The following is a 14,994-nucleotide window of genomic DNA, read 5'->3' as shown; positions in this document are numbered from 1 at the left end:
GGAGTTTTTAAACTAGAGACGGGGGGGGGAACCAAGGAAATAGGTGGGATGTGAGGCAAACAAGGGGGAAGGGGAGAAGTGAATATAATGAGGGTGGAGAGGGGGGTGGGGATAGTACAGTTAGATCGTTAGAGAAGAATAGGATGCTAAATAACCCCAAAGTTTTATCTTGCATGCTGACCAACGCAAGAAGCCTGACCAATAAGGCGGATGAGCTGCAGGCGCTTATATCGGAGGAGAGGTATGACATCGTAGGTATAACAGAGACTTGGCTAGACGATAGCTACGACTGGGCGGTAAATTTATTAGATTATAGTTTATTTAGAAGGGACCGGAAACAGGGGAAAGGCAGAGGAGTCTGCTTATATGTAAAGTCATGTCTAAAACCCAGACTAAGGGAAGATATAGGAGAGGGAGAAGAGGGGGTCGAGTCCATGTGGGTAGAGATAGAGGGAACTAAAAATAATAATAAAATATTACTGGGGGTCTGCTATAAGCCACCCAATATAACAGAGGAGAATGAGAATCTGCTATTAGGACAAATAGACAAAGTAGCAAAACATAATGAAGTGATTGTAATGGGGGATTTCAACTACCCGGATATTGACTGGGAAACAGAAACCTGTAGATCTCAGAAAGGAAAAAGGTTCTTGACAAATATTAAAGATAATTATCTCTCCCAACTAGTGCAGGAACCAACGAGAGGGAAGGCCGTGTTGGACTTAATATTGACTAATAGGCCTGATAGAATAACTGAGGTACAGATAGGGGGGCACCTAGGTAATAGCGACCATAATATTATCGACTTCAAAATGCCCTTCAGTAGGGTTATCAATAAGGGAACAACAAAAACATTAAACTTTAGGAGGGCAAAGTTTGATCAGCTGAAAGAAAGCCTTCAACTTATTGACTGGGACAAAGTTCTTAATCAAAGGAATACGAATAGTAAATGGGAAACCTTCAAAAGAATTCTGAATACTCAGTGCGAGAGATATATACCGTATGGGAATAAAAGGGCCAGAAACAAGAGGAAACCAATATGGTTGAACAAGAACGTAAAAGGGGCGTTAAATAGCAAAAAAGAGGCATTCAAGAGATTAAAACAGGAAAACAGCAAGGAGGCACTAATGTGTTACAAGGAAAAAACGAGAACCTGTAAAAAACAAATAAAAATAGCGAAAGAGGAAACAGAGAGACGTATTGCTAGGGAAAGTAGATCAAATCCCAAACTGTTCTTTACGTATATAAATAGTAAAAGGATTAAATCAGATAATATTGGACCGATAAAAAGTGAGGAAGGCAAAATCATAGAGAAAGATGAGGATAAAGCTAATCTATTAAATAATTTTTTTTCGACAACTTTCACAAAGGAAATCGAACTAACAGGAGAAATGAGAAGTGACAAACTTAATCCTCCACTAAGTATGACAAATCTAACCCAAGCTGGGGTACAGAAACGCCTCAGTAACATTAAAATAAACAAATCACCAGGACCTGATGGCATACACCCACGGGTACTAAGGGAACTAAGTAATGTGATAGACAGACCGTTATATCTTATATTTAAGGACTCTGTTGAGACTGGGTCTGTGCCACTTGATTGGCGACAGGCGAATGTAGTGCCAATATTCAAAAAGGGAGCGAAAAGTGACGCCGGAAACTATCGGCCGGTGAGTCTGACGTTCGTTGTGGGCAAAATTTTTGAAAGCTTCATTAAAGAGGCAATTACGCAGCATCTTGATGCTAATAATCTTTTAATCCCGAACCAACATGGATTCATGAGGAATCGCTCCTGCCAAACAAACCTGATTGACTTCTACGAGGAAGTTAGCTCTCGAGTAGTTCAGGGGGAACCAGTGGATGTCTTGTATCTCGACTTCTCAAAAGCGTTCGATAGCGTGCCACATAATAGGTTGGTATACAAAATGAGAATGATGGGGCTGGGGGAAAATGTCTGCAAGTGGGTAGCAACTGGCTAAAGGATAGAAGGCAGAGGGTGGTTATAAATGGAATATACTCAGATTGGGTAAGCGTCACTAGTGGGGTACCACAGGGGTCTGTACTAGGCCAATGTTATTTAATATCTTTATTAACGACATAGTCAACGGGATAAATAGTAAAATATCAATATTTGCAGATGACACAAAGTTATGTAAAACAATGAATACAAAAGAGGACAGTGCAGACCTACAGAGGGATTTGGATAAGCTGGGTAGGTGGAGCATTAAATGGCAAATGAGGTTTAACGAGGAGAAATGTAAGGTCATACATATGGGAAGGAAAAATGGAAGTCACCAGTACTCACTGAATGGGAAATCATTGGGGAATTCAGAGATGGAGAAGGACTTGGGCATCTTGATTGATAGCAAACTAAATTGGAGTGCCCAAAGTCAGGCCGCTGCTGTAAGGGCAAACAGGGTAATGGGATGTATCAGAAGAGGTATAGCTGCAAAGGATGAGAACATTGTTCTTCCACTGTACAAAGCACTGGTCAGACCACACTTGGAATACTGTGCTCAGTTATGGGCCCCAATATATAGAAAGGATATAAATGAGCTTGAAAAGGTACAAAGGAGGGCAACAAAATTAATAAAGGGAATGGAGGGACTGCAATACCCAGAGAGGTTGGCAAAACTAGGACTATTCAGCCTGGAAAAGAGAAGGTTGAGGGGGGACATATTAAATGTGTACAAATATGTTAGGGGACAGTATAGAGATCTTGCCCGGGATTTGTTCAAAAGGAGGGATATTACGGTAACAAGAGGGCATTCACTAAGACTGGAAGAGAAAAGGTTTCAGCACCAGCATAGGAAGGGGTTCTTTACGGTAAGAGCAGTGAGAATATGGAATTCACTGAGTGAGGAGACGGTAATGTCAGATTCACTACACCAGTTCAAGCGGGGACTGGATGCATTTCTAGATACCAGGCAGATTTCAGCATATACTTAAAAATAAAATAAAATAGTAGGTTGATACAGGGATTTATTCTGACTGCTGGTTTCAGAGTCGGGAGGGAATTTTTCCTCAGGTGAAGATTGGCCAAATCATTTGGGGTTTTTGCCCTCCTCTGGATCAACTTTAGCAATTACAGAACTAACAGGTCGAACTTGATGGAAGCAAGTCTTTATTCGGCTTTACAAACTATGTTACTTGTTCCCTATAAATTCGGGATATTGTCATCAGCATCAGTGAAACAATACCTGACCTTTCTCCTTTTTCTAACAGAAACGTGCTTTCAAATAAATCAGCGTACGCTCATTCAGAACTTCATAAAGTTCATCATTTGCACTGTATTCTCATACAAATCACAGCTATCCCACATTTTCTTTTAGAATGGATTTCACATCCATTTCTGTAAACTCCATAGACTTTAAAGGGTTTTTCCACTTTAAGAAAAGTGGTCCTTAAAAGCTTCTATACATGTAAAATAACAAACAGAGCAGGTACTCTCCCTTCCCAGGTCCAGATCTCCCCCTTTGCTCTGGTCTCTGTGTTTGGGCTGCAGAGGTGACGTCACATTGACAGCAAACATCATCACCTCTACAGCCAATAACAGCTCAGCGGCTCGTGCTGTTTACATCAGCACAACCACTGAGCTCAGTGTTTAGTGCACCTCACCGCTGCAGCCATAGTCAAATCAGCACATCACCGCTGCAGCCAAAACACAGAGACTGGCATATTAAGTAACCGCTATTTTTTTTTTTTTTTAATATGTAGGTAAAAAAATTCCTAAAGCATTAATATAAAGTTGTATTCCCAGAAATGAAAGTTATAGGGGATACCTTACTGATCACGGGGGGTCCAACCCCTGGGTGTCCCAGCTATCTTGAGAATGGCTCTGCAGAGCCCAGTCTTGAATGGAGCAGAGGCATGCGGGCTCAAACGCTGCTCCATTAATTGTTTATGGAAAACAGAGAAAGCCGAGTGCAGTACTTGGCTATTTCCAACAGTCACAAAAATGGAGCGGAACAGTCACAAAAATGGAGCGGAACCAAGCATGCGCCTCTGCATCCCTGTCCTCAGGATCCAGAATATGGGGTCTGACCCCCAGCGAAGAATAAATTATCCTGTATCATATAGGGGATAATTCTCAATTATGGGATTACACTTTTATCTAGCTTCCTTTACATTTCAGATATGATTTTTTAATAACCCTAATGAGCAGTAAGGAGATTAAGAAGTGCCCCCTTAGCAGGGTTGCCAACTTGACCTCTTAGTTTTTCTGGACAGCTTATTAAAAAAATTACGGACAGACAATTTTTTTACGGACACATTGGAAAACCATAATAATCATTATGACTATATAAGTGATCCATGTCTACAGCCAATAATACAGCCCCTTGAGTGTAGGGGAATCTAAGAGGACCCTTTGAGTCCAGGATATTCGGAAGCCCTGTTGGAGATTTTGCATTATGGTGTTTTTTCAGCGTTTTTTTTTTTTTTCATGCGTTCTTTTATGCAAATTATCAGCTGCATTTTACAGTACCAGCAAAGTCTATGAAATTTCAGAAATCTCATGCCCACACATTGGTTTTTGTGTCATCAGTATTTTGTGGTTTGCAGGTTTTTTTGCACAATAGAGCATGTCACTTCTTTCAGCGTTTTTCACCCACTGAAAGTAATGGGTGGTGAAAAAACGATGAAAAAACGGCTAGTGTAAACATAGCTATCAGGTTTTGCTGCATTTTTAGCAGGGCTGTGGAGTCGGTAAGCCAAACCTCTGACTCCTCAATTTCCATGTCACTGACTCCAACTCCCTCATACACGGCTCATGTTTAAGTGATAAATTTATTGTAGCACAGATTCATCTCAGCTAAAAGTCTAGACCCTTAGATCAAGAATAGGACAGACATTTATAGGACTTTTCATAACTTTCCCAAATTCTTATGAAAAAAATATTCCCCACAAACTGCATTGAACTACTGTACCCAATGTATTATATATTTTAAGAGTTGAAGTCGGTCCATTTTATACCGACTCCGACCCCACCAAAATGGGCTCCGACTCCACAGCCCTGATTTTGAGTGAATAAAAGCAAGTACAGCAGTATGTGAAACTCATTTATTTTTGTGATTTTACCATCTTGTCTTGGTCACCTGAGATGGCAGCTTGGATTAGGACAGTTTTTATTTAAATTAGTGATGTGTACAATGTAAACATTGGCTGAGCTAGGTGTGAGACTGAACTATAGCTGTGGCCCAGTTCTGTGGCTCAGGGAGATTCAACAGTTTTGGAGCAACTCAATGGCAGACCATAGTGTGAAAATAAATAGCGTCCTACAACTCAATGCTCTGTCAGTGTCTTTGCTAAACTATTCCTGAACAATTCACCTCCCCCATTGTTACATTTGTAATTCTGGTTAATATGGTTACACATATGTCTTGCATTGGTGACCTGTGTTCATGCTTCTGTGATAGAAGCAAAGCTGAACTTTGGGATCTTGAAAAACGCACCAAAAACACAGCAAAAACGCACCAAAACCTGCGTTTTTTAAACAGCTTCTTTCCTGCCAAGAGATCAGGTTTTGCTGCAGAAAAAAAAAAAAGCTGAAGAAACATGTAGTGTGAACATAGTCTAAAGTTAAGCCACTGATTGGTATAGCTGCCCTAGTATACAAGCACGGTGTAAAGGCAGAGCAGCAGCCCGAGTTGCTAAAGAGGTGATTGATATCTACTCTAAGTGACTAATAGGACGGAAGAGCTTACTGCAGCCCTCTCCCCACCCCGTTACAGCTTGATCATCTGACCGGCAGATATGTTGTAATTTAATTTCTTAATGGGAAATGGCTGACAATGCCTGCTCATACCTGGATCATGAAGCATGTGGTTTAGACAGCAATAATTGAGTGACAGGTTCCCTTTAAATAGTGATTGGTATATTTGTAAATTGCTTTAAGATTTCAAAAAGTCAAGCTGCATTTACCACTTCCTGATAGATGACTGTGGTGTAGGTTGTAGACAGTAAAGTATACACTGCAGCATTTTGTGCAATACTTATTTAACATAAGTATGAATCAATAACCACTAAATTATGGTTTGCAGAACTCTGGCACCCAGTTGCACAATGCTTAGAACTTATAATTTAGTTTTATTATAGGTGTTACAAAACTGGCCATACCCTGCTGAAATTCAATGAAGTGAAGTAGGTAAGCAGAAGACCGTGAAGAAGAGGGATAAAATTATATGATTTGCGTTTATTTATGAAAATATTGAATAGTTGGAAAAATTAGCAATTTTAGAACTTTGAAATTTTATGCCCTTAAAACAGATAGTCATGCCACACAAAATAGTTAATAACATTTACCACATGACTACATTACATCAGTATCATTTTTTAAAATACGTTTCTTAGCTGGGATGTTAAAAGGGTTAAAAGTTAAGCAAAGCTTTCTCATTTTTTCAATAAATTTACAAATACTATATTTTTAGGGATCACTTTACTTTTAAAGTGACTCTGGTAGGCTTAGATGCCAGAAAACCCACAAACAAGATCCCATTTTAAAAACTGCACCCTTCAAAGTATTTTTAACCACATTCAAAAAGTTTGTTACCCCTTAAGGTCCTCCACAAGATTTAATGAAAACTAGAAAAATGAAAAATTAAGTTTTTTTACTAAAATGTTGCTTAAGCCTCAAATTTTTAATTTTCACAAAGGGAGAAAGGAGACCTATTTGACTTTTGAAGCGCAGATTTTTCCAATAATTTGCAGACTTCATTTGCAGAGCCCCTAAGTGCCAAAACAACAGAATTCCCCCTTAGCTGACCTCAACTAGAAAGTAACGATTATGACTCTATGGGTGTTTTAAAGAAATAAGCACACATTGGATGTTGCATAGTGAAAATTGCAAATCTGCCAATGTAGTGCCCAATACATTGTGACAAGCTTGAGCTTCTGAAGACATGCATAAATTAAGTGGGTCTCCTCACTACAGTAATGCCAAACATGAGGACGCCAACTGTGGTTTATGCACACTGCGGGGCTCAGAAAAGAGGGGGACATTTGGATGTGGGAGGGCAAATTTCGCTGGATTTCTTGTGGGGCGAGGCATGTTGTTTTTCCACAGTTTTTGTGATACCACTAATGTGTAAACCCCCTATATTTCCATTAACATGTGATGGACCTAAGTGGGGGCTTGTTTTTTTGTGTACTGAGTTGAAGCTTTTCTTGATAGCATTTTTTGGTACGTAACATGTTGGATTACTTTTATGATTCTATTCACATTTATACTGTGCTCTAGCTTTATGCCAAGCACTTACATCTGGGTTTCCATCTAAATCTAAAAAATATGTGATTCACATGGAACTCCGACGGACCCATTCTCTATAATGAGGCTGGTAAAGTTACTCTTCACTTTGTCTTGCCTCTGATCAGCAGTGCTTGTCTTTTCAGAGGTGCACAAAACTGTGGTTGACCGTCCTTTTGTTCATGCCTAAAAAGACAAACACCACCGGATCACAGGCTAAAGTGACCCCATTTGCCTCATTATAGGGAATTTTACATCTGGGGTTTTGTCATTTTGAGATTCAGGCAGAAACCAAGATGTAAGCACTCAGCATAGAGCGCAGGATAAATGTGCGCCAAGCCTTATTGATATCTTTGGAAGGCAGAGACGACTTTATTCTTCCGGTCAGTACGATTACAGTGATACCAGATTTAAAGTACCGTATATACTCGAGGATAAGCCGACTTTTTCAGCACAATTTTTATGCTGAAAAAGCGCCCCTCGGCTTATACTTGGGTATATACTTATATATAAAGTATATACAGGTGGTGGGGGAGGTTGCGGCGGCAAAGGAGCGGGCACAGGTAGGAGCGGGCACATGGGCGTGGAGAGGAGTGAATATTCATTCGCTTTAGTAGCGGGCATAGAAGATCCCTAATTCGCTGCAGAAAGCAGAAGCAGCGTCTCACACTGCGGTAGTAAGGAGAATGACTATTCACTCCTCTCCACGCCCATAGTCCCGGCGTGGAGAGGAGTGAATATCTCCGCAGCTCACCTTGGCGTCTGAGGGTGCATGCGAGTAACGTCATGCGCTGCTCAGATGCGGAGGTGAGCTGCTGCTGGCAGAACAGGATGCCTCGTTGGAGCAGAGGGAAGAAAGGTGAGTATGAATGGTTATTTTTTTTCATGTGTGCAGTGATGGGGGGCCATGTATACCAGGATTGGTGATGAGGAGGCCATGCATACCAGGATTGGGGATGAGGGGGCCATGCATACCAAGATTGGGGATGAGGGGACCATGCATACCAGGATTGAGGATGAGGGGTGCCATGCATACCAGGATTAGGGATGAGGGGGCCATGCATACTAGGACTGGGGATGAGGGGGCCATGCATACCAGGATTGAGGATGAGTGAGCCATGCATACCAGGATTTGAGATGATGGGGCCATGCATACCAGGATTGGGGGATGATGGAGCCATGCATATCAAGATTAGGATGATGGGGCCATGCATACCAGGATTGGGGATGAGCGGGCCAGGCATACCAGGATTGGGGATGAGGGGAGCCATGCATACCATGATTGGGATGAGGGTTGCCATGTATACCTGGATTAGGATGAGGGGAACTATGCATACCAGGATTGGGATGAGAGGAGCCATGCATACCAAGACTGGGATGAGGGGTGCCATGTATACCAGGATTGGGGGTGAGGGGTGCCATGCATACTAGGATTGGGATGAAAGGAGCCATGTATACCAGGATTGGGATGAGGGGTGACATGCATACCAGGATTGTGATAGGGGGTGTCATGCATACCAGGATTGGGGATGAGGGGTGCCATGCATACCAGGATTGGGATCAGGGGTGCCATGCATACCAAGGATGGGGATGAGGGGGCAATGCATACCAGGATTGGGGATGAGGGGGACATGCATACTAGGATGGGGAAATTTACCAGTAGCTGCTTTATTTCCCACCCTAGGCTTATACTCGAGTCAATAAGATTTCCCATTTTTTTGTGGTAAAATTAGGTGCCTCGACTTATAATCAGGTCGGCTTATACTCGAGTATATACGGTATATCGTTTTTTTCGGGGTTTTGCTACTATCACACACTAAAAAAAAACTTTTTTCCAAAATAAATATTTTTGATTCACCATATTTTGTGAGCGATAATTGTTCTATTTTTTGCCAACAGAGTCACATGGGAGCTTGTTTTTTAGCAGGATTACTTGAAATTGTTATTGCTACCATTGGGTGAATAACATTTTTCATCACTTTTTTAGATTTTTGGGAGGCAGAATGATCAAAAACAGCAATTCAGGAATAGTTTTTTTTTTTTCTTTTTACGTAGTTCACCGTATGGTATAATTGAGAACACAGCTTTATTCTTTGGGCCAGTACGATTACAGAGATACCACCTTTATATGATTTTGCTATGTTTTGATGCTTTTACACACTAAAAACAAATTCATAGGAAAAATATACAGTACAGACCAAAAGTTTGGACACACCTTCTCATTTAAAGATTTTTCTGTATTTTCATGACTGTGAAAATTGTACATTCACACTGAAGGTATCAGAACTATGAATTAACACATGTGGAATTATATACTTAACAAAAAAATGTGAAACAACTGAAAATATATGTCTTATATTCTAGGTTCTTCAAAGTAGCCACCTTTTGCTTTGATGACTGCTTTGCACACTCTTGGCATTCGCTTGATGAGCTTCAAGAGGTCGTCACCGGAAATGATTTTCACTTCACAGGTGTGCCCTGTCAGGTTTAATAAGTGGAATTTCTTGCCTTATAAATGGGACCATCAGTTGTGTTGTGCAGAAGTCTGGTGGATACACAGCTGATAGTCCTACTGAATAGACTGTTAGAATTTGTATTATGGCAAGAAAAAAGCAGCTAAGTAAAGAAAAACAAGTGGCCATCATTACTTTAAGGAATTAAGGTCAGTCAGTCCGAAAAATTGGGCAAACGTTGAAAGTGTCCCCAAGTGCAGTTGCAAAAACCATCAAGCGCTACAAAGAAACTGGCTCACATGAGGACCGCCCCAGGAAAGGAAGAACAAGAGTCACCTCTGCTTCTGAGGATAAGTTTATCCAAGTCACCAGCCTCAGAAATCGCAGGTTAACAACAGCTCAGATTAGAGACCAGGTCAATGCCACACAGAGTTCTAGCAGCAGACACATCTCTTCAACAACTGTTAAGAGGAGACTTTGTGCAGCCGGCCTTCATGGTAAAATAGCTGTAGGAAACCACTGCTAAGGACAGGCAACAAGCAGAAGAGACTTGTTTGGGCTAAAGAACACAAGGAATGGACATTAGACCAGTGGAAATATGTGCGTTGGTCTGATGAGTCCAAATGTGAGATCTTTGGTTCCAACCACCGTGTCTTTGTGCGACGCAGAAAAGGTGAACGGATGGAATCTACATGCCTGGTTCCCACCGTGAAGCATGGAGGAGGAGGTGTGATGGTGTGGGGGTGCTTTGCTGGTGACACTGTTGGGGATTTATTCAAAATTGAAGGCATACTGAACCAGCATGGCTACCACAGCATCTTGCAGCGGGATGCTATTCCATCCGGTTTGAGTTTAGTTGGACCATCAGTTATTTTTCAACAGGACAATGACCCCAAACACACCTCCAGGCTGTGTAAGGGCTATTTGACCAAGAAGGAGAGTGATGGGGTGCTACGCCAGATGAACTGGCCTCCACAGTCACCAGACCTGAACCCAATCGAGATGGTTTGGGGTGAGCTGGACCGCAGAGTGAAGGCAAAAGGGCCAACAAGTGCTAAGCATCTCTGGGAACTCCTTCAAGATTGTTGGAAGACCATTTCCGATGACTACCTGTTGAAGCTCATCAAGAGAATGCCAAGAGTGTGCAAAGCTGTCATCAAAGCAAAAGGTGGCTACTTTGAAGAACCTAGAATATAAGACATATTTTCAGTTGCTTCACACTTTTTTGTAAAGTATATAATTTCACATGTGTTAATTCATAGTTTTGATGCCTTCAGTGTGAATGTACAATTTCATAGTTATGAAAATACAGAAAAATCTTTAAATGAGAAGGTGTGTCCAAACTTTTGGTCTGTACTGTATATTTTTTACATCTCAATAGTCTTACAGCTATAGCTTTTTTATTTTTCCACTGACGGAGCTGATTGTGGGTTTGTTTTGGCGGGTGAAGATAATGATTTCAGGCATACCATTTCTATTCATATACAACTTTCATTGTGTTTTATTCTACTTTTTGTTTGGTGGTATGATGAAAGAAGATAATTTTTACCACCTTTTTTATTTACTTTTTTTTAAAAGTGTTCACTGTATAGGTTAAAAAGTGTGACTGTTTTATAGATCAGGTTTTTCCAAACACGGCAATACCAGATATGTGTACTTTATTGGTTTATTCTTGTTGTTACATAAAATGTGTATTTTTTTGTGTCATTTTTGTGTGTTTTTTTTCCGTTTTTTAATTTGTGTTTATTTTAACATTTTTACTTTTTTTTAAATTTTATTACTTAGTCCCCTTATTTGACTTTAACTTTTATATCTCTGATCACTGCATTGCAATGCATGAGAGCTGTTAGCTTTACACATGCAGATCGCCTGTTAGACCCTGCTTCTGACTGGGTCTAACAGGTCACCGTAGCTGGCAGACAAGGAGGTCATTACTTGACCTCCGGCTGCTTTGACATCCTTCGGCTCCCCTTGATCACGTTGCGGTGGTGCCGGTGGGGTGAGAGAGGAATCCCACTCTTTCTCATAAACGTCTAAATGTCAACATTGTTATTAAGGGCGTCATTTACAAGGTAAGACAGCTGATTATGGTCCCGATGATATCACCGTTCCGAGGCGGTGATCCTGGACCCTGCCCCAGCATGACCGCTCACTGTAAATTTTCGACAGTGCTGCACAAAGCCCAACAGGTGCTGATGTACAGTATATTTATCATCAGCGGTTGTGAAGGGGTTAATTTAGAAAAAAAAAAAATCCAGCAAAGCAACAGAACAGTTTGGAAAAGACAGTTTTCAAGAAAAAGAGACTGGAATAACACAAGCACTGTATGGATTCCCATGTGGTCTGCAGAAGGCCCAAACAGAAGACAGTTCAACAACACACTTTTGAGAAGAAACACAAAAACTATATAATGGTAATGGAGATGTGTTAAAGGAACAGGGGAATAGGTAAAATAAAAATTGTATTTATTTTTGGGTTGCTTTTTCTTTTTAATAACCTTAATCATTTAATTAAATTAAAGTTTGTGCTGTATAGGGTAATCTTTGATGAAAGAATGTAACTAAATGTGTGTTAGTATGTTACTGTACAGCATTTAAAAGTAGAAAAAGATAAATTAATAAAAATGAATAAATAAATAAAAATTATGATATTGTGAATCGCATTAAATATTTTGCTCATGAAATAATAGTTTTTGCTCTTGCATATTTTTAATTAATGATACAATTTTTAGACAATTATGTGAAGTTAATAATGTAAGACAAACAGATAATACCAACATGTACCTACAGTAATTCTACAACAATTATAGTAGATCTGAAGATAGTCATAGACAGTGAGCCCATCAATATATAAATACTCACACTGTAGTTCAGCTCTGATATATTGCCATTAACACCAGTGGACCTCTTCAAGTTACCATCATGAGACACCACAACCTCTTCATCTTTTGTGAGATGACAATCAAGTTCCAGCATATCCGTTCCAAGGTTGACCGCACTGTAAGGTGCAAATATAAAATAATGTTAGTTGTCGGAGTAAAACTTTCTCTTGCATAGTCTATGATCATCATAGTAACAAAAGAATAATGGATAATGTATATTATCAATATTTATATAACTGATTCACTGATTCTCTTAATACTAATTCTGACCTAGAGATACCACAGGTAATTACTTATGCAGATTCATATTATCATATTGTACCAAATATTGTCTTTGCAGGTCAGACAGTCAGGGAAAACCAACTCCATAGAGTAAAGTTGGCCATTTTGGTGATCCGCAGCTGAACAACCAGTTCTCATCATTTTTTTTGCACTTTACCCTGACTTAACTGAGCAATACAGATACTGACTGACATCAGCAGCACGGTGGCTCAGTGGTTAGCACTGCAGCACTGGGGTACTGGGTTCAAATCCCACCAAGGACAACATCTGCAAGGAGTTTGTATGTTCTCCCTGTGTTTGCGTGGGTTTTCTTCGGTTTCCTCCGACTCTCCAAATTCATACTGATAGAGAATCTACTGTAGATTGTGAGGCCCGATGGGGACAGTGATGATGATGTATGTAAAGCGCTGTGGAATTAATGGCGCTATATAAGTGAGTAAAATAAATACGGTAAATAAAAATAAATAAACAGATATCGGTCAAAGTTCTGCAGTGTTGGATATTTTAAGTTGCCCAGTGCCAAGTAAATCTGCATCTCAGTATCTATGCCACAGACAATGCCAGAAATCGATTTGAGATTTCTCGTTTGAAGATATGGCATAGTTTTGCTAATTGACAAACCAACAATGAGTAATTCAGTCAGGAAATGGCCATCTCATATCCATAATATATGGCCATCTTTTAATGGGTAGTGTGGAGGCACGAAAAACATGACTATTGCCCGTTTACTGTATAAGAATAGAATAAAGCACTTATTAAATTGTATATAGTGTACAGCTCACATCTGCTACATTTTCTCCTGTCAGGGGATGCTATTCAGTTAAAACACAGTAAAAAGACGTATCTGGGTGTCTTTTGGGAGCTCTTGGGAGTCTTCAGGAAAATGGCCCTGGCGGCTGTGCATGCGTAGATTGCTCAATGTCATTGGCGCCATTTGAAGCTCATCATTTGTCAAAGCCGCGGGCGGCGCTTGCACAGATTGATCTAATGGTTGGCTTCAGTAAAATGGCACCGGTGACACTGAGCAATCTACGCATGCGCAGCCACCGGCACCATTTTTCTGAAGACTTCCAAGAGCTCAATCTGTGCAAGCGCCGCGCGCGGCTAGGTTGGCGCAAAATTTTAAATAAAGAAGAAAAGACACTCAGATACAGCGAAGGGGACAGAACAAAGCTGAAGACCCTACCCAAAAGTCCAGCCCACATGCACGAAGATATGAATATATGCAAACTTCAAACAAGGATTAAAGAAAATCTACAAAATGGATTTCTTCACCAGAGGTATCATTTTAATCAGTATGACAGCACCAATACGGCCTTGTCTGTACTTTACTTAGTAAAATGCTGCTGACAGTTTCCCTTTAATCACCTGATCTTTTTGTTATCCTTAGAGATAAGCCAGTGTTAATGGTCTCTGGCTGCAGCTTTCTTCCCTCTCCCCGGTGAAAACACTTCAACCAAACATTTCTGTGTATGGGGAGAGCCGTTGGCCAAATGAGTATTGGAATTACATCTATCCAACTGCAAAGAAAGAAGCAGCAGCATGTGCAGGGTAGGGCTACAGAGACATTATGTGGCCATATCAAATGACTTGTTGCCTGCTGTGTTAACCTCAGACACTCTACATCACAGACTTTTCCACCCTAAGTTTCCTGCTGCATCGTGACACATCTGGTAAAGTGGCCACACACATAATGAAAGCAGATATCAATTATTATGAGAATGGGGCTGAATGTTGTATAATGCACAGCTGCATGTATAGATAAGCCGCTGTGCTTAAATATTCAAGTGCCAGCTGCACTCCATATAGGGAAGCAGCCTGTTCCATTTGGTGACTACACATTTATGGCCTGTCCTAAGGATATACCATCTATGTGTATTTTCGGAAAACCCATATAACTATTATTGATCGTCTTACTAAAATGGTCTGCTCTGATCAGACAAAATAATCTACAGTACAGACCAAAAGTTTGGACACACCACCTCATTTAAAGATTTTTCTGAATTTTCATGACTATGAAAATTGTACATTCACACTGAAGGCATCAAAACTATGAATTAACACATGTGGAATTATATACTTAACAAAAAAGTGTGAAACAACTGAAAATATGTCTTATATTCTAGGTTCTTCAA

General features: G+C 40.4%; 1 protein-coding gene across 2 annotated transcripts in view; it reads right to left on the bottom strand.

Annotated features, from left to right (window-relative positions):
- Positions 1-14,994, bottom strand: part of GDPD1 (glycerophosphodiester phosphodiesterase domain containing 1) — a 118,420-nt gene that overhangs the window by 56,938 nt on the left and 46,488 nt on the right. For both annotated transcript variants that reach the window (XR_012296647.1, XM_073667562.1), the window contains exon 3: positions 12,558-12,693. Coding sequence is in view for 1 of the 2 variants with exons in the window: in XM_073667562.1 (XP_073523663.1) it covers positions 12,558-12,693 (136 nt within the window). In the remaining variant the exon portion in view is untranslated. The remainder of the gene's footprint in view (positions 1-12,557; positions 12,694-14,994) is intronic.

This window comes from Phyllobates terribilis, unplaced genomic scaffold (genome assembly GCF_046119375.1).
Source record: "Phyllobates terribilis strain yellow unplaced genomic scaffold, ASM4611937v1 Scaffold_2__4_contigs__length_985480577, whole genome shotgun sequence".
NCBI lineage: Eukaryota > Metazoa > Chordata > Amphibia > Anura > Dendrobatidae > Phyllobates > Phyllobates terribilis.
Note: the sequence above shows the minus strand (reverse complement) of the source record. Positions and strands in the feature narration are given on the sequence as shown.